Source organism: Notamacropus eugenii, chromosome 4 (genome assembly GCF_028372415.1).
Source record: "Notamacropus eugenii isolate mMacEug1 chromosome 4, mMacEug1.pri_v2, whole genome shotgun sequence".
Taxonomy (NCBI): Eukaryota; Metazoa; Chordata; class Mammalia; order Diprotodontia; family Macropodidae; genus Notamacropus; species Notamacropus eugenii.
Window position 1 is genome coordinate 10507970 of NC_092875.1, and position 21779 is coordinate 10529748.

The following is a 21779-nucleotide window of genomic DNA, read 5'->3' on the forward strand; positions in this document are numbered from 1 at the left end:
CAGGCCAGTTTCCACACCAAAGGTATAAGTATCACTAAAAACAGTTCCTGTCCAGGGACCCCAGTTCACACCTGAACAAAGGCCCATGGGCCAGCCAGAGACATTGGGGAAAACAAACAGCTTCACAAGTTCAGATGCCAAAAAGAGGTAAAAGCAAGAGAGCAGTTCAATGTAAAGCATTATTGGCAAGTGACAGGGAAGAGTGGGAAGGAGAAAGAGGTAAAAGGAAACCAAAATCCAACAGATGACTTCGATTATGTCCCATAAGAACTGTGCTGAGTAGGGGAACATAGAAACCTGGGCCCATACAACTGGGAAGGCCTCCTCCTGAGGGTCAGGTGTGCTCCCAGGGAAGGGACACAGATGTGCTCCCAAGTGCCCTTTCTGAGAGTGGACCACGCAGGACTGTCTAATTTATATGTCAAGGTTCAGGGGACACAGGTGATTTTGGAATACACAGGTACAGGGAAAAAAGACAAACTGGTAGAGAACAAGATATTATTTGAGGCACGCAAGCTACATTAACCTTAAAACATTACTGTCAATTTTTTCCCATTAGTAGAGTCTAAAAGCTTACGGTCTCCCTTAAGAGGAGACTGTCACAATGGCCTCAAGAGTCTTGCCATGAGGCCTTATCTTACAATAATGGTTCTCACAGATAGATTCTATGAGCTAAAGCCTCCCTTACAGGGAGACTCTCATCACAGTCAAGACTATCCAGCCCAATTTCATAAGAGTTCCCACTACTAGATTATACAACCAAGAAGGACAAAAACAGCCAGGACTGTATACACTACTTTACTGCAGTGAAAGCACTGGAAACAAAGGAGATACCCACTGAATGGTGAATGGCTAAACAGACTGTAGTACTTGCAGTATTATTTTGCGGTTAGAAGTGAAGAATGCAGAGAAGCATGAGTCTTCCACGAACTGAAGCAAAGGAACCTGGGAACACTGAAATTGTGGCCAAGCATAGCTAAGGAAGAGACAGAAAGTGAATGAACTTCCAGCCCCTCTTCTCTGCAGGGCTGGGAGGCAGGACACGTTGGAAATGGCATTTTTGTTGAATTCTCTGCACGTGGATGCAGGGCAGGTAGTGGAAAGGGAGAGGAATACATGGAGTGAAAATTATATAAAGACAGAAGAATTATTAATAAAATTTAAATAAGGAAACAGCAGCAGTTTCTGTGGTACAAACATGTTATATCCAGGACGGCTCTCAAGTAAATGACCTTTCCCTCTTTACCATTTTAAAATGGGTGAATGATTAAGTTTAAAATGGTGAATGAGTTAAGAAGACAGGTCACCTCAAAGTCCGCTAAACCTAATCTGTCAGAGACCAAACCTAAAATAAGGAATCTATTACGCTATAAAAACACAGCACACAGCTATCACTCAGGGTCATCTGTCAGCCAGGTATGTATCTAAAGAGGCACACACAGACATATGAACTGTTAACATAAAGATCCAGGTGGACCCATGGGTGTTAGATGGAGAAAGTAGAGGAATGTCCACTGTGCTCCAGACTCTTTCCTTGCAAACACCTTTGGCAAACAAGTATCTCGTTTTATTCTTCCACTGATGTTCAGGAGCTAATTGTCAAACAAGGCTCTCTATTTTAACACCTTCAAAAGACCTTGTATAATTTTGACTTATGCATGAGATACTTTTTGGAGGGCCTTCTATGGGACATTTTGTTCTATGGAAACAAGTTCTTCTTCATAGCTAAAAAAGCCCAATGGGATCTTGTATTTTGATCCTTTTGGTCAAATGCTTTAAACACTACTTGTGAAAACCTGTCTATTTTCTCCTTAGCCTTTATCCAGGATGCATTTGATACATGAAGACTATTTTCAAAGACTTTGTAGGGATGAAAAAGTAGGTGAATGGATGAGTTAATTATTTTCTTGGTTGCCTTTTTTGGCTTATAATCTTTTCCAAGCACTGTCCTTTCCCTGTCAAATACCATGAAAAATCAATCCCCCTTCTTCCTCCATATTTGGTCAAATCAATTCAGCTGCTCTTCCCATCTTTCTTTTCTCTAATTCTGTTTCTACTTCTGGTCATAAATAGTGGCTCTACTGCTGCTAATGAAGAATATGTATTTTTAATAGAACTCAGCAGATCTTTTCCTTTTTTTGGTTTTGTTTCCACCTCATCCTTAAATGTCTTTGGGAACAGCTAGGTGGCAACGGTGAATAAAGTGCATCTTCCTGAGTTCAAATCTGGCCTCAGACACTTATGAGCTATGTGGCCCTGGGCAGGTCACTTAACCCTGTTAGCCACAGTTTCCTCATCTGTAAAATGAGCTGAAGGAAATGGCCAACCACTCCAGGATCTTTGCCAAACAACCATAACAAGAAACAAACCCCAAATGGGGTCAGGAAGAGCTGAGATGACTGAACAACAACAAGTTTTCTAGAGATCTGTCTTCTCCACCACTGCTTCATTAGGCAATAGTACCCATGATCTTCCAATATCCTCCTCTGTAAGATTAAACAAACAAGCTCATGTTTTAAGCTTTTGTTGCCCTTGGAGGCTATCGTTCCACTTGAAGAGAAGAGTAAGTATTAACCAGCAGCTTCTACATTCTTCTTGAACTGACCTATTTAACTTCTTAGGAAATGAGCATTTTGTCAGTGTCTGTTCTTTGTCCATTTCCTGTTTTAGCATCAATATATTCTTTAAACAGGTCAAGCTGGTACTGTCTCAGCAGCACACCTCAACTGTTCCTCTCATGTCTTCTTGTAGATTTTTATTTTAGCCAATCATTCATTGAATTTCCCCCCTTATCAACATCTCTACAGCTGACACTGGTACACGGGCTGCAGTTGGTGATGGTGGTTTTTGGAGATGTCTGCCGTCAGCACGACCAGCACAACAGGATCTGAGGAGTCCCATGGAATAAAGTTTATTTTTCGAAACTTATTTTTATTTTTTGCAATAATGGTCCTTGTTCCCTTTGGATTCATGAACAAACCAGCTCTGCCATCTTCTACTTGTGTCCAAAGAGAGGCTACGAGCCGTCTTTCTGCTTCGCTGCAACTCCCTTCTCTCTTTTGGTCTCACTGACAGTGACAATGCCCAGACCGAAGGGCCGGTGTCTCGCGAGGGTCACCATTAGAACACCAAAAGCTTCAACACATTTGTGGTCATTCTTGACATGGCTAGAGTCTCAAAGAGGGTCTGAGCAAGAGCATCCTGGATTTTTCTTCTGTTTCATGGATGTCCACAACCAGCACCAAAAAGTTCACCCGTCACCTGTTGCCAGGACCACACTGGACACTTTTCCAAAACGGTAGACAGTTCTTTCTGGGGGTACCACATTCACCCTGACATTCCATCTCCCTGCAGGGACAATGATCTGATCCCAATCAATAATCTCATATTTCCAAATGACAGACGACACAGTAGGATAAATAGTGCAAAGATCATTGGCCACGAAGCCAGAAGGCCAAGGTTTAAATCTTATTTTCTGCCATTTGCTTGTAACCTTGGCCTCAGCAAAATTTCTACTCAATTTAGAGGTTTATGAAGGAAGCTTCTGGTAAACTCCACAGCATTAGAGAAATGTGCCCTACACCCACATCATCTCCCAATGGTTAACAGGCTGCCCACAAGCTTACTTCTCCTCTCGTGTGTCTTTCATCTCCTCTGCAGGATCACTATCCATGTTCCATCTAACTGTGGGTATGTGCACTCCAAAGGCCCCTCACAGGGCCTCTCCCTCATGGATACTACCTGTCTGAGTACAATGGTTATGCCTAGCACAAGTCTCCAGTCTCACATCATCAACTGTTGGTTGGGCACCGCTCCTGCAGAGATCCAGTAGGCATCTCAAACTCACCATACAGGACTCCTCTTTCCCCACCAAACAAATCCCTCCTTTTGTGTTCCCAATTTCTGGCAAGAGTACCAGCATTCTTCCAAGTCACTCATCCAGTGTATAACCTTGAAGCTTTCAACTCTCCTAATCCCATTATTTAAAAAGTTTTTTGAACATAAAAATAAAAAAGAATGTCTTTTCCAAATATATCACATACCTCTTTCCCTAACCTACCAGCTTTTCCTTGTAATAAAAGGATAAAAGAGGTAGGAATAAAAAGTAAGCTGGCAGAACGTATGTAGTTGCTAAATCGTAGTTGCAACATCCCTTACCCATGCTTCCTAATAAAAGACCCTTGACACCTCTCCTCGACTGCTTCTTTCTGCTGTTAATGGAAGACTGGTCCCTTGCTCTGATCTCTCTCCTCTCCATTCTTTTCTCTATACAGTTGAAACTCTTTCCCTAAAGTATAAATCAGACCACATCACCCCACTGCTCACTATCATTTCTGGGCTCAAACACAAACTCCTTCAATATCTGACTCCAACCCACCTTCCTAGGATTACATCACATTATTCCCCTCCCAGCCCTTCCCCACCTAGGCTGTTTCCTGTGCAGGCTTCATCTCAGTAAAACTCTGTCCTTCCTATCAGTGAAGGCTGCCCCCTCCCTCTAATACCTCCAGTAACTTTGTATCATCTGCAGACACGCCATTCTCCCTTCCTCTGCCCAGCACTTAGCACCGTGCCTACAAAAAGCAGGCCCTTATTAATGCTCACAGACTGACCAGAGACTTACCAACAGATTCATCTTTACACACTTCTACTTTGGCCTTAACTTGTCCTAAGGCTCCTTGGGCTGTGTCTCCCCCTAGAGGTTCTTTCTCATCGAGCGACCCAGAGTCCACCGCTGTGGAGTCCGGCTCCTCAGTCTGGCTGTCCAGCTCGGAAGCCTTCTCCATGGATTTGATCGGGGAGGCATCCCCAATTGGGGTGATGTCATTGCTGAGTTCTCTTTCCTCATTGTCCTTCATTTTCTTATAGTGTAGACAAGGAATGCTGCTCAGGGGAGGATCATGTTTCTGGACAGACAGTAAAAGAGTGATGTTTCATGAATTCCAGCACACAATCTGTATAAACCGAGTTCTGAAAAAATCTGATTTGTCTTACAACAAACGAAAAATTTCCAAGACATGCAATTCTAAGTTTGAGCATTTACAGATCTAACTTCAAAAACTAATAACCAAGGTGATTTCAGTCTTTCTAAACAGTTAAAATTAAATTCTTACATTACCAATTGACCAACGAACCCCCTACCCTTATGCTTCCTGTTCCTAAGAAGTATGGTCTGGACCAGGTAACAACTCTAGATTCTCTATGCAGATAGACAGGAATTCCAGAGTTATGGAATGTCATGATCCATCCATCAGGTAATGGTTCTGTAGGCGGACGGCCACGGCCTTTATAAAAAGACAAGAAAATCCTGCAATTACTTGAAGCTTTAGCTTTTGAAAGAAAATGTTCATTTAATTAAATCTGATAAAAAGAACTTTAAAATTTTTGTAGAGAGACCCAACAAAAATATTCCCCCCACCCTTAATCAAACCAAAAACCTATACCTACTGATTTTCACAATGGGTCTTCATACTGAGTGCTCTGTCTACAAAGTGCGCACCTGACAACTCAGTGAGGATAAGTGACCCAAGGATCTTCAATGATGAGGGTAAACTGAGGCCACATAGCTAGTGCCTAGTAAAGAAATGGAACTCAAAATCTTCTGACTACAATCTCAACATTCTTTTGGTTTGCCCTATAGCCCCTAACCAGGTATCAGACTCCTGGCCAGGCCCCAGCTTCAGGCAAAGCTCCAAGCACATTAAATTGTAATTGGGAAATGTTTAATACCACTACTCTAAACCATAATATTTCTCATTCAAATGTTTCTGCTTTTGACACACACCATCTCCTTACCCTCAAAGGTTAGGATGACGGCAGTATTTTACTTTACTGATCGTTTTTTCCTTAGTGCAGATATCCCTTTTATTTGCTACATAGATGGCAGCCCTCCACATCTCAGGAGTAATCACTTAAAATTCATCACTTGGGTCCTTAGACAACATAAAATCTGGACCCCAAATCCAAGCCATTCCAGTCGGGCCAGACCTGATAGAACGAATTTCACTGGCACAGCAAAGGATATGAACAGAAGCACAGAAAATATTTAACACTTCCCAGGAAAGCTTCAGTTAAAGTGCCATTCTGAAGATCTTTGAAACAAGGACCATAATAACTGGGGAGAAAAGCCTACTGCACTGAATGGAGGCTCCCTATAACACAGCCCCAAGAAGTAGATCTGCAGCTAGGAACCTCTGAGTTGTCATTCCTGTATGCTTACATCACATGATGTCATTTGTGCTTCTGAAATGAGGTTAGGAAACCTAAGATCTGGTAGAGAAGAGAGATTTTAAGAATCACCTGCCTTACTGTGACTAATAAGGGAAAAGCTCAAAGGACAAGAGCACACTAAATCAGAACCTGAAGATCCATGGGCAGGATTCACCTCTCACTCCAGCTAGCCTTTCTGTCTCCCCCCATACCCATCAGCTGACAGCCCATATAACTGCATCCTCCCCAGCTTTAACTTCCTTTCACAGAATGAACGTAAAGAACCTTTTTTCTGGAGCCATTTTTCATCTGTGGGCTGTAATTCAGACTTTGGTAGCTGCTCTCAAGACCTCATAAAAGCAATGGCCAAGAGTATTTAATGAGCCTGTTTGCTATGAGTCAGCATCTCAGTTAAAGGGAAGAGTGCCTGTTTCTTCAAGGACCTTTAAGGAGCCTCCAGCAGCTCTGCAAGGGTGGAGTTTCTTCTCCTAAATAAGGTGCTGGACTGCCTCAAGTCCATCTCTGCACTGTAGGGCAGAATGGAAAAAAAAAAGCACAAAAGCATGCTCAAATCTTTCTGCTCTGACCTGTTTAATGTTCTTCTTGGCCTTCTGTTTCCTCATCTGTAAAATGAGTTCGACTAGATGGACTTGGAGGCCCATCAACGCTCAATCTTGGAGCCTGTGATCCTCCTTCCAACCCAGCTGGAGCGCCATTTTAGAAACAAAAGTCTTCTTGGTCTAATGTGACTGAACACAGTAAGCACACCATACACATCACCCCATTAATATTCCTAATTACAGCCAGTTGTGTACTCTCTGCTACCGCCAGTCGAAATTTTAAACCTAAGAGCAGCTTACTTTTAAGGACAGTCTTTATTTTGGTCATCATTGGCTGCACAGTCGTTTCTCCATCAGACAGGTGATCACTCTCCCCTGCATATTTCTCTTCGATTTTCCTCTTTTTGGGGGCACAAAGACCCTCTTCTAGGAGCGCATCCACATCATTGTCAAAATCATCCTGCAAAACACTCTATCAATCAGACATTCTATCCCAGGGCTACCATCTCCTCAAGAAAAGATACTACTGACTATTCCATTGGCAATGTAACACCATTCTTAAAAAAATCATAGCAAAATAAGAGAAAAAGAAGTGGGTGGCTTTCAAATATGGTCACTGGATCTCCATTTAAGGGTTCAAGATCATCTGAAAAACAAACTGAATGAAATCTCTCACTACACACTCAAGCCACAAATTGGTTAAACACCCCACAGACGCACAGTCCACAGCAGCGCCTTCTGAAATGGTTATTTGTTAAACTGGCTCAAAAAAGGAAAGGTTATTAGTGACAACTTTTACTAGGAGTGTTTAATAAAACTTCAATCCTTCCTCTCATTTTCTTTTTACCAAAATGAAATCGGTCCATCACGCAGAGTAGGGAAAATTTGATTCCCTCTGCAATGTTGGCTTCTGAAAGATAACTGCAAAGCCTAAATGATTTTTCAGATTTCGCTAATAGCCAGAAAAGCGATTGGACATACCTCATAGGAGAAATTCAAGGTGTCTTCATCCACTTTATCTCGTTGAGAAATGGCTTTAGCTGTGAACCCTCCTGCTTCTTCCTCTATTTCCATATTGTCAGTAAAATCTTCTAACTCATCCAGCACTGCATACTCTACTCTCTTTTCCTGATCAATCTCATTTTCCTCATCCCTCTTGTCTACACTTTCACCCACTACTCCTACTATGTTCCCATGACTACCATCAAAAGGACACACATGAAAATCTCCTTTGACATCGTTTATGCTAAAAGCTGCCTCGGCCTTATCGTCTGGCTCAGCTCCAGTATAGAGAACCTTTCTGTCTTTGCTTTTGCAGCTTTCTGTAAAGCTCACACTAATCTTGACATCCTTAAGCAACCTAAGATCGGGGATGAATTTTCGAACTAACGGGGCATGGCGAGCTGTTCTTGGGCTTAAGTCGTAGTTGTCTGGGTCTATGCAGAGGCGGCTCTTGTAGGGAGCAGATCCTTTGGTGAGAAGCTGGGGTCCGAAGGGGGCGTACATGTCCCCAGCAGGGGTATCTGACTGTCCAGCACCACCAGAGCCAACGTCCATTACGTCTGCGTCACTGGACGTTTGCAGGGGAGGTGGTGGAGGCTCTTCGCTAGGAGGCAGTGGCGGGAGATAAAGGTGGTTCTCCACAATCAATTCTCTTGTCAACTCTTGTTGGAGAGGAGCTATGCTTTCCAATGTCTCCATATCTTAAATACTCTTAAAATGACCACTTTAAAAGAACAAAAACTTAAAAGTTATATCAATCTATTCTCCTAACATGCAAAAATCCATCAAGTTAGTCAATAGGCAACACTGACGACTTAGCTAAGCTGACTACATTGTTCTTTTCATTAATGTAGACAGCTTTTAGAATCACTGTCTCAATTATTGGAAATCACAATGCATTCAGCTTAAACAGCTGAAGACTGAGGTGGAGGGGAGCAGGGCTTCAGTCCTTAAGTTCCTTTTCTTCTTTCAACCTGCAAAGAAATTGTTACAAAATGTCACCACTTTGCTGAAATATTTAACAAAAGGAATGCCACCCAGCCAACAACAGCAACAGGTACTTGCCATCTGCTAATGACAAGGATTTGTGTTTTAACCTCATCCCTGTCCAAGATGTTCTCTTAAGCAGCCAACCCACAGAGTCCTAGTAGCACCTTCTAACACTCTTCTGGGCACATGGACATGCTCACAGTATTTGGTGTTTAGTTAAGTAAAACATTTTTAGAAAGCCCTCCCTCTTCTTTCTCCAGAACACAGATTACAGCCCAAGTCCAAAGTTACAATTACTTTGTCTCTTACTCACAAGGCACTAGGAAACCTTAGGACACTTTAGAAAAGGAAAGAGAAAATAAATCATTAAAACACTCCAGGAGTTTAATGCAGATAGCAGCAGAACAGTTTCAAGTCACACTTCACATTTCCCTGGGATAACATTACAAAATAATTGGGGGGGAGGGGACAAAAATGCATTCTTTCCCAAGATAAAAAAAATTTTGGGATTCATATTGACAACCTGAGCCAAATCTTTGGTTTAAGTAATGCACATTGTTTAATAAGTGTCATTTAATAGGCCTGTCAAAGTCACCTGGAAGACCTAAAAATGAGCACAGTTATCATTTCATTCATGATTGTATTGGCCCCTGGCATATAATCCCTGTCTTAAACTATAATTAGCATGTGTGTATCTCATTTATCTTCCAGGTCAGACCTCAAGCTTCTTGAGGGCAAGGGACACACTCATAAAGTCAATGTGAATATAGGCTACACTCCCAAACTGAGCTCTTGCCCCATACTCATACAGAAAAAGAGCTGTAAGCCCACACCCAACTTAGGTTTTATGCAAGCCAGAGTTCAGAAGCCTTCATACTGCCCAGCAGTGCCTAGCAAGGAGGTGGGCCATAGCAGCCATTAAGTAAAGGTGTTCAACTTGACAGAATGGTTAAGAGTATCTGAGAGTTATGAACAAGTCCTTGTACAAAGAGTTAGGAGGAATAAGAAGTGATCCATTTAAGGGGGAACTCCTCAAGAGCAGGGAGCACACACCTATATTCCTCCACTGTTTGTATCACTGTGTTCAACTAAGGCACCAAGCAGCCAAACAAAGATGTGCTACTGCGTCCTCTGGGAGGCAGTTTCCTCTAGAGCCAAGCAGAGGTGGAAGGCTGCTTCCCAGACCCATTCTCTCCCTCAGTTTCCAGTGAACTTTTGGGCTACAGTCTATGGCCACAGAATTTCAAGCGCCAGGCACTGGGGATGCAAAAAGCCTCTGTCCCCAGGAGGTTCCATGGGGAGAAACAGGGGATGTGAACCCACCTAAATACAGGATCTGTACAAAGTACAAGCAAGGTAATGAGGGGAGTCACACACTGGGGGAGAATCAGGAAAGGTCTCTGGTAGGATGGGGTACTTCAGTGTCAGCCAAGTTCTCAAAGAAGCCTGAAGTTCTAAGAGAAGGAATTGAGAAGGCAGCCCATTCCAGGCCTAGAACACCCTGTGTGAGGATCAGCAAGGTGGGCTGCACCTTGTGCACGCAGGGAAGTGACAAGTCTGGAAAAGTGGGCTCAAACTAGGCCATGAGGAGCTATGAATGCCAAATAGCAGTTTATTTTTCATTCTAGGGGCTGGGGAAGTTATAAGCAGAGTGACATCAATGGGTACTTTAGGGTGGGGAGGGAGGACAGGACAGGATAGACTTGAGGCAGGAGGGAGAAGATGAAGGCATGAACTAGGGTACGGGGTACAGAATAAGAATTGCTACTGACCAGATATATGGGGAAAAGGAAAAAGTGGAGCTCAGAATGAGCCTGAGCTTAGGATGAATGCATGGAATAAGCACAAAGTGCTACCCCGGGGCCTGGGAACACAAGCAAAAAAGACAGCCCTTGCTCAAGGGAAGCCATAGGCTTCAGCTCCAAGTTAGAGGGCAGGGACCAGCACCCCTGAGGGAACGTCTCCACTGAGAAAGTTGGATCCACTCTGTTCCTGTGCTAGGCCCAAGAACCTTCTTCTGCAGCTCAATTGGTTAAGTCCCAGTGGCTGCTGAGGAAGCAGGTGGTGGCACCTTCATAAGCAGCTTCCAAGACGCATCTCCACAGGGGCTGCTGCTTCCCAAAAGGTGGCTCTCAGGGCTCTCTCCAGTGAGGAGTCTACAGAAATAAGGAAGTTCTGGAGTGGAGTGAATTGGGACAAAGTGAGTTTTATTCTAGAGATGGTGAGTAGGAGACGCCTTTAGTCATCCAGAGGGAAATGTCCAATAGGCAAATGGTGATTTTTGAGGCTGGATCTCAGAAGAGATCTAGGTCTACAAATCTAGAGGTCATGGTAAAGAGATAAATGAATCCATGGGAGCAGATGAGATCTCCAAGCCAGAAAGGATAAGAGAAAAGGGCTAGGAGAGAGCTTTGGGGGATATTCACACTTAGAGGATTTGAGAAGGATGAAGACGGAACAGCCAGACAGGGGCAGGCTCATGAAGACCCAGCAGTATCCAGAAAGAATAGGTGGCCAAGAGAAGAAGGATGCAGATGAAAATAAGCCATTAGATTCCAGCTCTAAATCCATGATCTTCTGCAGTGGCTGTTAAGACATCACAGGTAACTTTGAAAAAATCAGCTTCATATGAGTGATCAGATGGGATGCCACACTGCCAAGAAACTAAGGGAGACAAGAGCAAGCGGAGGCAAGGCTAGGAGTTTGGGATATGAGAGGAGACAGCAGGGTCAAGGAAGCCTGGGAAACCAGCAGCCTCATTACCCCCTATCTAATGAGCCAGGACAAACCGGACACAAAAGTGACCCTGGGTTCTTGAAGACTAAATCTCCCAGCAAACAGACACTGGCAGGTTCTATCAACCTGGAGAGGCTTCAAATAGAGACCAGAGACTGGAACAAAATAAACTAATTGAACATGTTATCTTATCACAAACTTTCTTTTTACATTTAAAAAATTTATTATCAATAACCTCATTTTGCTGTGATCTGCAATCAGTGATGATTCTCCATCATCCATAATCTGATGATTCGCAGATATTCAGACTTCCATCTCCAAATGTCTAATGAATGTCTCAAGATGGAATTCTAAAAACATCTTAAAACTCAACTCCTTGAAAAGGTCATCTCCATTACATAAATCTCCACTTTCTTTCTTCTCTCTCTCAATCCTCCATTGTTTGGATTCTGGCCTCATTCACCTGAAACTGCTCTATCCCAAGATCCTGCAGGGTTCACTGGCAAATCACCCCCTTCTTGATGCTTTCTGGAGGTTTCCAGGACACCACACTCTCCTCTCACCTAATGGACTCCTCTTCTCAAGTCTCCTTGGCTGGCCCTTCACCCAGGTCTCAACCTTAGCACTGTGGGTCTCCTCTAAGGCTCAGTCCTGGGCCCTATTCTCTTCTCCCTCCAGTGATCTCATAGGCTTCCATGGATTTAATTATCTCGATGCCAGTGATTCTTGAACTGACCTATCCACCCTTAGTCTCCCTCTTAACTTCCTGACTCGGATCTCCAACTGCCTACTGGCTATTTCAAACTGGATGCCCTATAGATCTCTTAAACTTGTCAAGTCCCAAACTAGACTAATTTATCTTTCCTCTGAAGCCCTCTCCTCTCCCTAACTTCTCCCTTACTCCACAGGATAATCCTGGCCAACATCCTCCCCATGACCTGCCCTGGAATCCTGAGATTAGGTGTCATTCCAGAATCCTCCTGTGCTCTCACCCCTAATCTCTCATCTGTTGCCAATGCCTGTTGATTTTGTCTTCCCAACATCTGCTGAATAGGTCTCCTCTCCTCTGGCACTGCCCCAATGCTGGTACAGGCCTTTCTCACCTCATGCCTAGACTACTACAATAGTTGGGGGGGGGGGGTCTGACTGCTGGGAGCCTCTTAGCTGTTAAATTAATCCCTAATACCCCCAAGATCTTCTTCTGTGGCACTGAGTGGCCCTCTCACACCTTGCCAGCCTTCTGACAGTGACCCTGTACTGCCCACAAGCTAGCCCATCCCCAGACTCTGGCATCACTAGCTGTCAGCAGTGCCTCAACTAGGACCTCATCTTCTCTGAGAAGCTTTTCTCAGTTCCCTTTCTTACTAGGACCTTCCCTCTGCGGATTTTCTCTGGATGGATCCTATCTGGAGCTTGTGTCCACAGTTATCTGAATGCTGCCTCCCCCACTGGACTGGGAGCTTCCTGAGTGTCTGCTGCCTTGCTTTGAATTCCCAATGCTTAGCAGTTTCTGGAACTCAAGTTGGCACTTGCGTGAAAAGTACATTTTTTCTAAGTGATGCCTATATGTATTCAATAGGATTTAAATTAAGTGAGTTTCTAAGTCAATGAAATACATTTGCCTATATCTCCTGGATAAATTTCTAAAGTAGGGAGCCCGATAGAGCAGGATATAACCTGGAGTCAGGAAGACCAGAGTTCAAATCCGGTCACACTACCTACGGGTGACCCAGGGCAAGCCCCTTAACCTAGCTGCTTCAGTCTCCTCTTCTGTAAAATGGGGATCATGATAGTACTGAGGATTAAATGAAATAATATCTGTAAAAATGCTTAGCATACAATTCCTGGAATACAGTAAGTGCTATATGAATGTAATGCATGGCTTAGTTCAAGGTCATGTTGAAGCTGATCCATCTCCATTTCAGAATATCCTGGATACACTCTGCTTCTCAGAAAGTATATTGATATATGCATTTGAGATCATCTTCTCTTCCTTGGGGACAAGATCTCTAGGTTTCCTGGGAACAAAAAGTTGGTGGATATAATACAACCTGATAAAGATGACAAGATCTTACAATCTCACCTGGATTTCTTCTGACAAGGGTTTCTGGTACAATCGTGAATGAAAAAGTGAGTTTTATCACAGTGAAAATCACTCTTTTTCCAGTTACTGATCAACATTAATCTTTTTTCTAGTCATAGTACTCCAGTCTTTGTATTGTCTTTTCTAAGACAAACATTTTTTGCCTCGGTTAGCAGCTATTTATACTGGTCTTCTTGATGTTCTTCTAACTTCAAGAAACCTATGCTACAGTCACACTATAGAGGCTTCAAAAAATATATACATCCCAGTCCCTAGAAAGGTCCTTTGCTTGTTTTCTGAAAATCAGGTTTTACCACAATGTCAGTTTTTAGCACTTTTTTGTTTTCAACTGGGTTAGGTAAATGATTCTTGAAATGTTTGCCTTTCCCACACCAACAGCTGCCATGATATCTCTTACAGTCATGGAAGTGTGCTCCTTGAGAGCTGTAACTCCTGCATGTTTCCAGAGTTAACAGCCTTTCTTTAAAAACCACAGAATTAAAAACACAAGAGGAATGAAAAACATGTGTATGGCATGAAATACAGCACTCAACTGACAGAAAACTCAGAGTGGGAAATCAGCTCAATCTAGTTTCATCTGATCAAAAGCAGCCTTTCTGAATCAGCTTAGTGTCAGGAGAAGCAGTGGCAAGCTCCCTGCTGACACAAAATGAAGCCCTCAACATTATTGCTTATACCAAGTAATTCCCAACCCACCCTAAGAATGTGTGGGGGAGGCTTATCGCCAGGTTAGCTATCAGGCAGGCAATGATTGCTTTTTTTCTCCATGGGCAATTCAAAAAGACTATTTCAGGGGCTGCAATTCTGGATCAGCACACAGATCTTTTCCAAGTGAGATGTCAATCAAGCAAGAGTTCTGAACTACCTGAATCCCTCTACCTGGGCCAAAGACAAATCTGTGAAAGCTACACCTCATTAGCACCAAAGTGAGATTCAGATGAACACAAACCCCATTCATGTCAGTAATTTGGAAGCTGTTATTCTAAATGAGAAACACCCTTCCAAAGCTTTCCCATAGATCAAGGCTCCCTCCCTTACAGCCTTTGCCTCTTCAATAACCACACAGCATCTTCTCTGAGCCTAGCAATACAAACAACAGAACCTTTTACAAATCCATGGCTGTTCTCCATCATTAGAGATGTAAGACTAGCTTTTATACATCCAGTAGCACCCCATACAGAGAGGTTTCTACATGGGAATGGTCAAATGGGCCCAGTGCAGGGCCAATCCAACCCAAGCAGCAGCTTAACACAAATGCCAAAAGGTACAAACATCAAACCTGTTTTGACGACTTTAAAATGATGTTTTATTATCAGTGGGCTAAAAGGTCTTTTTATTCTGCTTAGCCTATGTCAGAACCAATGATCCTAATTCTTTTGGATGGTCCAGAGACTGTTTGGTCTCTGCAGCAGGCCTTCCCTAATTTAGACAGACATAGTTTTCATTAAAGGAGCTCAGAAAGAAAAAGGCTTTATTTCTTTTGTACAGTCTGGACTGACAAGATTTGGTGCTAAAACCCGATCCCTCACCTTATGTGCATGAAGCAAAACAAACTAATACTGTAAACTTCATTAAACAGACCCAAAGGTATCCATTAGCATTGGCACTGCAATTTTAGATATCAGTGTTGAAGTAGAATGTAAAAAGAATACTGGCCTTCCGAATCAGGAGACCTGGGCTCTAGTCTCTTCTGCCCTTAAGAGGCGAATATCCTCCAAAAGGCTCTCTACAATAGGTGTCTCCACTTTCTGTCCTCTTACTCCCTTCTTAACCTCCTACATCCCAGCTTCTAAATCTTATCATTCTACTGAAGCTGCTCTCTCCAAAGTTCCTAATGATCTCTTAGTTGCCAAATCCAACAGCCTTTTCTCCATGACCTCTATGATCACTCCCTGATACTCTCTTCTCTCAGGGTTCTTCTCCTAACTATCCGCACATCTGTCTGTCTCACACCTAAGCACAGGTACCTCCAGGATTCTGTCCTGAACGCTCTTTCTCTTCTACTTCAGTAGGTGGGCTTGTGAACTCCCATGGACTTAAGTATCATCTCTATGCTGACGATTCCTGCCCCAACATTCTGCTGACCTCCAACGGCGGAAGGCAACATCATCCTTCCAAACCTAGGAGCCATCCTGAATTCCTCTCTAGCTCTTCATTCCACACCCTATAATATGGTGCCAAGGCCTGTCAGTTTCACTTTTGGGACACCCCTCTCCCCTGACTGCCCCCCCTCATTTCTGGATCACCGCACAGCTGCTGGGGAGAACGCCTGCCTCAAGTTTCTCCCTACTCCAGTCCGTCCTCCATTCACCCACCTAAGCGCAACTTAGTGCAACCAACTCCAACGTTTCCCTGCTGCCTCCGGAGCAAATGTAAACCGCTCGTTTTGGCATTCAAAGCCCTTCCCCAGCTGGCCCCTGCTTTCTCCACTTTCTTACACCCTCCCCCCCACCCTGTAGTCTTCAATCCAGGGAGGCCAGACCCCCAGCTATCTCAAACAAGACCCTCCAACTTTCAGCTCCGGTCCTTCTCTCTGGCTGTCCCTCATGCTTGGAACATTAAGTTCCAACTAACTTCTCACTTTCTACAGGAAGCCTTCCCCAAACCATCTAACTCCGGGCCTTTCCCTGTTTGTTTCCTGCACGTAGCTTGTTTGTACCTCTCTGTTTTTTTGCTGTCTGCCCCATTAGATTGCGAGCTCCTGGGGGGTTAGGGTTGACCATCTGCTGCCTCTTCTGTATCTCCAGGGCTTAGCACAGAGGCCGGCATACAGAAGGGGCTTAATCAATGTTTACTGACTGACCAAGAATCTGAGCTCCACCACTCACTCTAAAATACGGAGGGGACACAGGGCTGCTCCGGGGAGTGTCGGAGCGCCCTTTTCGTTGGGGGGCCTACCAAGGCACAGACGAGGGCCCGGGCACGAGGGGCCAAGCGGACCCCCGGGACGGGGCTTCAGCGTTTGGAGGGCAGAAAGAACGCGAGAGAGGCTTCAAAAGGGGCCGTGCAACCGCAAACAGCCCCGGACGTTCCGGCGGCCGCCTCGGGCCGGGCCGGGCACGGAGCACGGGGTCGGGGGGCCCCGGGCAGCCCCAGGCTCCCCCCGCCCCCTCTCGTGGAGGAACCAAGTTTGGGGCAGAAGAACTTCTCCCCGCCCGAGTCCGCTCCGGCAGGGCCGGAGGAGGGGGAGGGGAGCCCGCAGGTTCGGGGGGCCCGGCCCCCGGCCCCTCCCCCACCAGCCACAACTTCTCCATGGACTCAGGGCGGGAGAGCGGGACAAAGACCGGCCTGCTCCCGGCCCCCGCGGGACCCCCGCGACCCCCGCCCCCGCCCCGGCCGCCCCTTGGGGCAGGAAGCCCCCGCAGCCCCGGCTGGAGAAATCCATTGAAATACAAATCAACTCAAAGGACGCGGATGAAAGGGAGGAGGGAGGGGGCGGGGCGGGGGTGCGAAGGGGCAGCGGAGAGGAAGGGGAGGGTCGGGAGGCAGGCCGGAGGGGGAGGGGCACCCCGGGGCAGGGCGGAGGGGGCAGTGGCGGGACCCACAAAGGGGGCCCCCCCGCCCCCATTCATTGGCCCCGGGCTCCCGCAGTGGGGGAGGGGCGTGGGCCCCGGGGCGCGGCCGCCCCTCCCCCTCCCCGGCTCCCCTCCGACTCCCCGCGCGCTCGCGCTCCCGCCTCTCCCCGCCCCGGCCTCGAGCTCCGCTCCCGCCGCTCCCGCCGCCCACCTGAGCAGGAGCCGCTCCGCTCCGGCCGCCGCCGCCTCGCTCCTTCCGCTCCTTCCTCTCCTCAGCCCGTCCGCCCGTCCGCCCGTCCGCCCGTCCGTCCGTCCGTCGTTCCGTCCGTCCCCCCCCCCCCCCAGTCCGTCCGTCAGGGAACGCGGGGCACGAGCGCTGCCGCCGCCATCTTTAAACCGCCAGCCAGGCTGAGGCGGGGCTCGCTCGAGCCTCCGGGGAGACGCACCGGGCCCCCAGGGCCGACTCCGCCAATCGCAAGCCGCTGTCGCGAGCCGCCGCCCCTCATTGGTCCCTTCGGGGACGTGGCAGGCCGCGTAGCCAATGGGACTGTGGGGGAGCCGGGCGCGGGTTTGCTGCAGAGGGGGCGGGGCCGGAGCTGAAGGGAGGGGGGGGGGACTGGTGGACCGTTGGGCGGGGGGAGGGGGAGGGAGGAGGACGCGTGGAGGAGGAGGGGGATGGGCAGAAAAGATGGGAGAGAGGGAGGGAACCAGGGAAGGGAAGGGGGGAAGGGGGGAAGGGGGGAAGGGGGAAAGGGGGGAAGGGAGGGAAGGGGAAGGAAAGGGCGGGGAGGAGACGGGAAAGAAGGTGAAGAAGCCGCTGAGCGGGGAGAGGGAGGCAAGGAGACCAGTGACTGTGGAGTCAAGGGGACCCGAGTTCAAATTCTGCCGCCAACACTTTCTGGGGAACCCCGGGCAAGTCACGTGACGGCTCTGGGCCTCAGTTTCCCCTTCTGTAAAACAAAGGGGTTAGACCTCTCCGAGGTCCCTCCGTCTCCAAGGCAGTGTCTCCCAGACACCAGCTCGACAAGTCATTTCACCCCCTGCCTCAGTTTCCTTAACTGTACAATGGGGATAATGGCCCTGCTTTGCAGGGTGGTAGGGAGGCTCATGTTAGTGCAGTGCCTGGTATTCAGTAGGTGCTTAAATGCTCATCCCAGCCGCCCCAGAGCCACTGCTCTAAGCCACTGCCCAGCCTACGGGGCCCAGGAGGGCTTTGGGGCCCTGCTCCTGGGGATCAATAATCCACAGAAATCTGAAGGCCCTGAGTTTGAAGTGACCTTGGCCAAGCCCCTTGCCTGCCATCAGCAGCAGTTTTGTCCTCAGTAAAATGGGGGTCGCCCTGGATGGCCCCAGCGCCAGGTCTTGGCCAAGCCCTTTGCCTCCCATCAGCAGCAGTTTTGTCCTCAGTAAAATGGGGGTCGCCCTGGATGGCCCCAGCGCCAGGTCTTGGCCAAGCCCCTTGCCTCCCATCAGCAGCAGTTTTGTCCTCAGTAAAATGGGGGTCGCCCTGGATGGCCCCAACGCCAGGTCTAGGTTCCCATGGCCCGGGATGGTTTCTCAGGACACTCTTGGCTCCCTCCATGATGCTGTGGCCTTAGTTTCTCTGGCCTTTCTCCACTAACATCCCTGTGGCTTTCATCCCATTTCGTAGGTGGGCAAACTAAGTCTAGACACAGGTTTCTGACTGGAACCTGTTTATTCTGAGTTAGGGAAATTCCTTCTTCTCACTCCCCACTCCACCACCCCCGTAGATCTCTTTTCCACTTCTCTCCTTCCTCCCATCTCAGTCCCTGCTCCTTTCTCCTCCCTCTTCTCTCTTCCATCCCCCTTTTCTTCCCTCCCTCCTAAAATTCCCATATTTCAAATAAGCATCCCTAGCTAGAGCCCAGGGTCCTAGTGGATGGGGGCTTAATAATCCTCGTACTGCCTCCCTCAGAAGAAAAAGGAAAGTAGGTGACGGACTCTGTTGGGATATTGTGGCTACCATTTCTAAGCAATCTGAGAAGATTCAGAAACTTGTTGGAGTGGAAGGTAGTGCCTCATCATCCTTCATCCCAGGCAATCCCTTGGGCCAGGTGCCTCACCACCCACCCGGTGCCCCCTGGCTTTGCCTCCAAGGCCTACCTGGCAGGGTGGTAACAACCCTCATCCTTTGATTCAGAGGACCAGTGACCTCACAGGGTGACTTCTGTTTGAATGGGATTTAAGTGAGATGGAGCTGCACAGTCTTCAGCCTCACTCTCTCTTCCCAAGTCATCCAAGTCCAAGATGATGACTATGGCCTGGATACAGTGGATGACCTTGGGATCTTTGATGTCTGACCAAGCTCTAAGTGCTCCACGGCACCTACTTTGGCCGCCTATATGGCCACTGGAACAGATTTTTCTCATCCACCCATTCCCCTGGGAAGTCTTCATGTGCTTGAGGTGGACACCTCCAACTCCCTGACATCTGGTGAAGCCTGTGGATGGCCATTCCTCTGGATAACATTTTCAAATGAATAAAATAAAATATATAGATTTACAAAGGCAACCAAAGGTCACAGAAAATAAAGGTGTATTTTTTTCATTCAATTTTTTGAGTTCCCTAAAATCTATCTGTGGACCCCAGAAGGCATCTGCAACACTGCTCATACAGTCCATGTAGGATTTAGGGAAGGGCATGGGGGGATGGAAAGAGTGCTGGATTTGGAGTCAGAGAGCCTGCTATCTGGAGCTCAGTTTCCTCATCTGTAGAATCAGGAGTTTGGACCCAGCCACTAAGGTCCTTGACAACTCTCACTCTGTGATCCTGAGATCCTTTTAAGTTAGGCCTAGAACATTCCAGGTTTTGGTCCTTGGGCTGAAGTAGGAGCTCGGACCCACCTAGTTAATGATATGGAATCAATTCCTAACAACCTTTCATCAGTTCTCTATTGAAGAACCTCCTCAGTGGCCTCCCTGCCTCCAGTCTCCCCTCTCTCCCTCCTGTTCTTCACTGTCCTCCCTGTATAAACCTCCTCTTCCTCCTCTTAACGCCTCCAGCCATCCTGTGGCTGCCTGATCTCAAAGCACCTTCTAGACATTTCATGGGAGCCTCACAAACAGCCTCATAAACTGGGGCTTTCTTTTATCTCCATTTTGCAGGTGAGTGGCCTGCTTTGGGTCATATAACTCAGTATCTGACCTGGTTCTATGTGAAATCCTTCTTAGACACCCCCCCCCCCCCCAACCTGCTAGCGCCTTCTCCCTCGAAATGATCTTTTATTTAATTCTGTATATACCTGCATAGGAGCTGTTAGCTGACCTCTTGTCCTGGAGCCCAGCCTGCTCCATCATTTCTCTGGGTTCTAGGGTAACCCTGAGGTGTTAGTAGGTATTACTTCTCTAATACCATTCACCCCATCCCCTACCAGGTATGTTCCTTCCACTGTTAGGTGCCAGTGACTCAATTCCATTTATCCTCCAGATAAATGAGCTTTTAGGAGGGGATATCTACTTCAAATATATAGCAATGACAAAAATATTCCCAATGCCTCAGTGATATACTTTTCCCTATACCACCTCAGTCTTTAGGAAGTGTGTTTAAATGTAACTTGGTTCCTGTCTGACATTAGTGCCACCAAGTTCACAGCAGGAAGAGGCACCACTGGTCAGTGAGTCCTTCTCCAGGGGTTGAAGGTCCCTTCTTATTCCTATTCTGAGTTGGCTACAAAATCCAGGTGCTGGAAAGCTCAGAGCCTTGCTCTCTGTCATTTTTGAACTTACAAGGTCAGAGGCTCCAACCCCTTTGCCTGAAAAAAGGATGGATCAAAGATTAGGATTTGTTTCTCAAGGGCACCTGGCCTAGATGGAGAGAGGCCCCAAGGTCTCTTCTCTTACACTCTTGTCTCTCCAAATAATGGTCTACAAAGGAGTCGAATCAAGGCAATGCAGCTAAACAGACAGGGCCAAGGCTCTCAGGCCTTTTGAAGAATGCGACTCATGCCAGCTACCTAGCCAGTTGAAAAAGGTTTCGCCTTACTGAGTAGTTTGCAGACCAGATCCAATTCCATGTCTACACATGCTCAAGTTTCTATTATATTTGTGTCATCATGATTGTCTATGTGGGAAATCTGCACTAGTCAATCGTGCTGATGATACACAATGCACATGAACCAATCCCCCTCCAAACCTCCTTCCTACTACCCCTAAATATACAAGTCATTCTCCTAGACTGCCATAATATCAGTGTCTACACATCCAGGCTGAGACTGGTGAGCTCCACTCCCTGCTCCCGGGCTTCCCCTTCCTTCAGTTCTCTCTTAGGCAATCTCCAAAGTCATCAACATCTCTTAATTGCCAGATCTGATCATCTTCATCCTCATTCACCTTCGTGTAGCACTTGACTCAGGTGATCACTTTCTCCTCTCTGGGTTGTCCTAACTCTTCTGTCTCACTCTTCCTCCCACCTGGTTGACTAGTCTTTCTGAATCCCCATTGCTGTAACTGGGGCTCTTCTCTTTCTCTCTATACTCTCTCCCATGAACTTTGTTATCATCTCTGTAATCAATCCCCAAATCAATTCTTGGGAGCCTCAGTCTCTCTCCTGAGCATCAGTCCCAAATCACCCACTGCCTATTGGACATTTTGAACTGGGTTTACCAAGTGTATCTAGAATGCAACATTCCCCAAACAATTAATT

At 46.7% G+C, this 21779-nt stretch overlaps 1 protein-coding gene across 3 annotated transcripts in view; it reads right to left on the reverse strand.

Annotated features, from left to right (window-relative positions):
• DGCR8 (DGCR8 microprocessor complex subunit) overlaps positions 1 to 17433 on the reverse strand; it is a 34606-nt gene extending 17173 nt beyond the window's left edge. For 2 of the 3 annotated variants that reach the window (XM_072599764.1, XM_072599762.1), the window contains exons 1-5: positions 17329 to 17433; positions 7752 to 8746; positions 7071 to 7230; positions 5143 to 5285; positions 4625 to 4907 (exon numbers count right to left, since the gene is read on the reverse strand). In XM_072599764.1, coding sequence (XP_072455865.1) covers positions 4625 to 4907; positions 5143 to 5285; positions 7071 to 7230; positions 7752 to 8471 — 1306 coding nt within the window. In that variant the 5' untranslated portion in view covers positions 8472 to 8746; positions 17329 to 17433. Of the gene's footprint in view, positions 1 to 4624; positions 4908 to 5142; positions 5286 to 7070; positions 7231 to 7751; positions 10666 to 17328 lie in introns of those variants that run through there. The other variant, XM_072599763.1, reaches the window with a different exon arrangement.
• Between the last annotated feature and the right edge of the window lie 4346 nt (positions 17434 to 21779).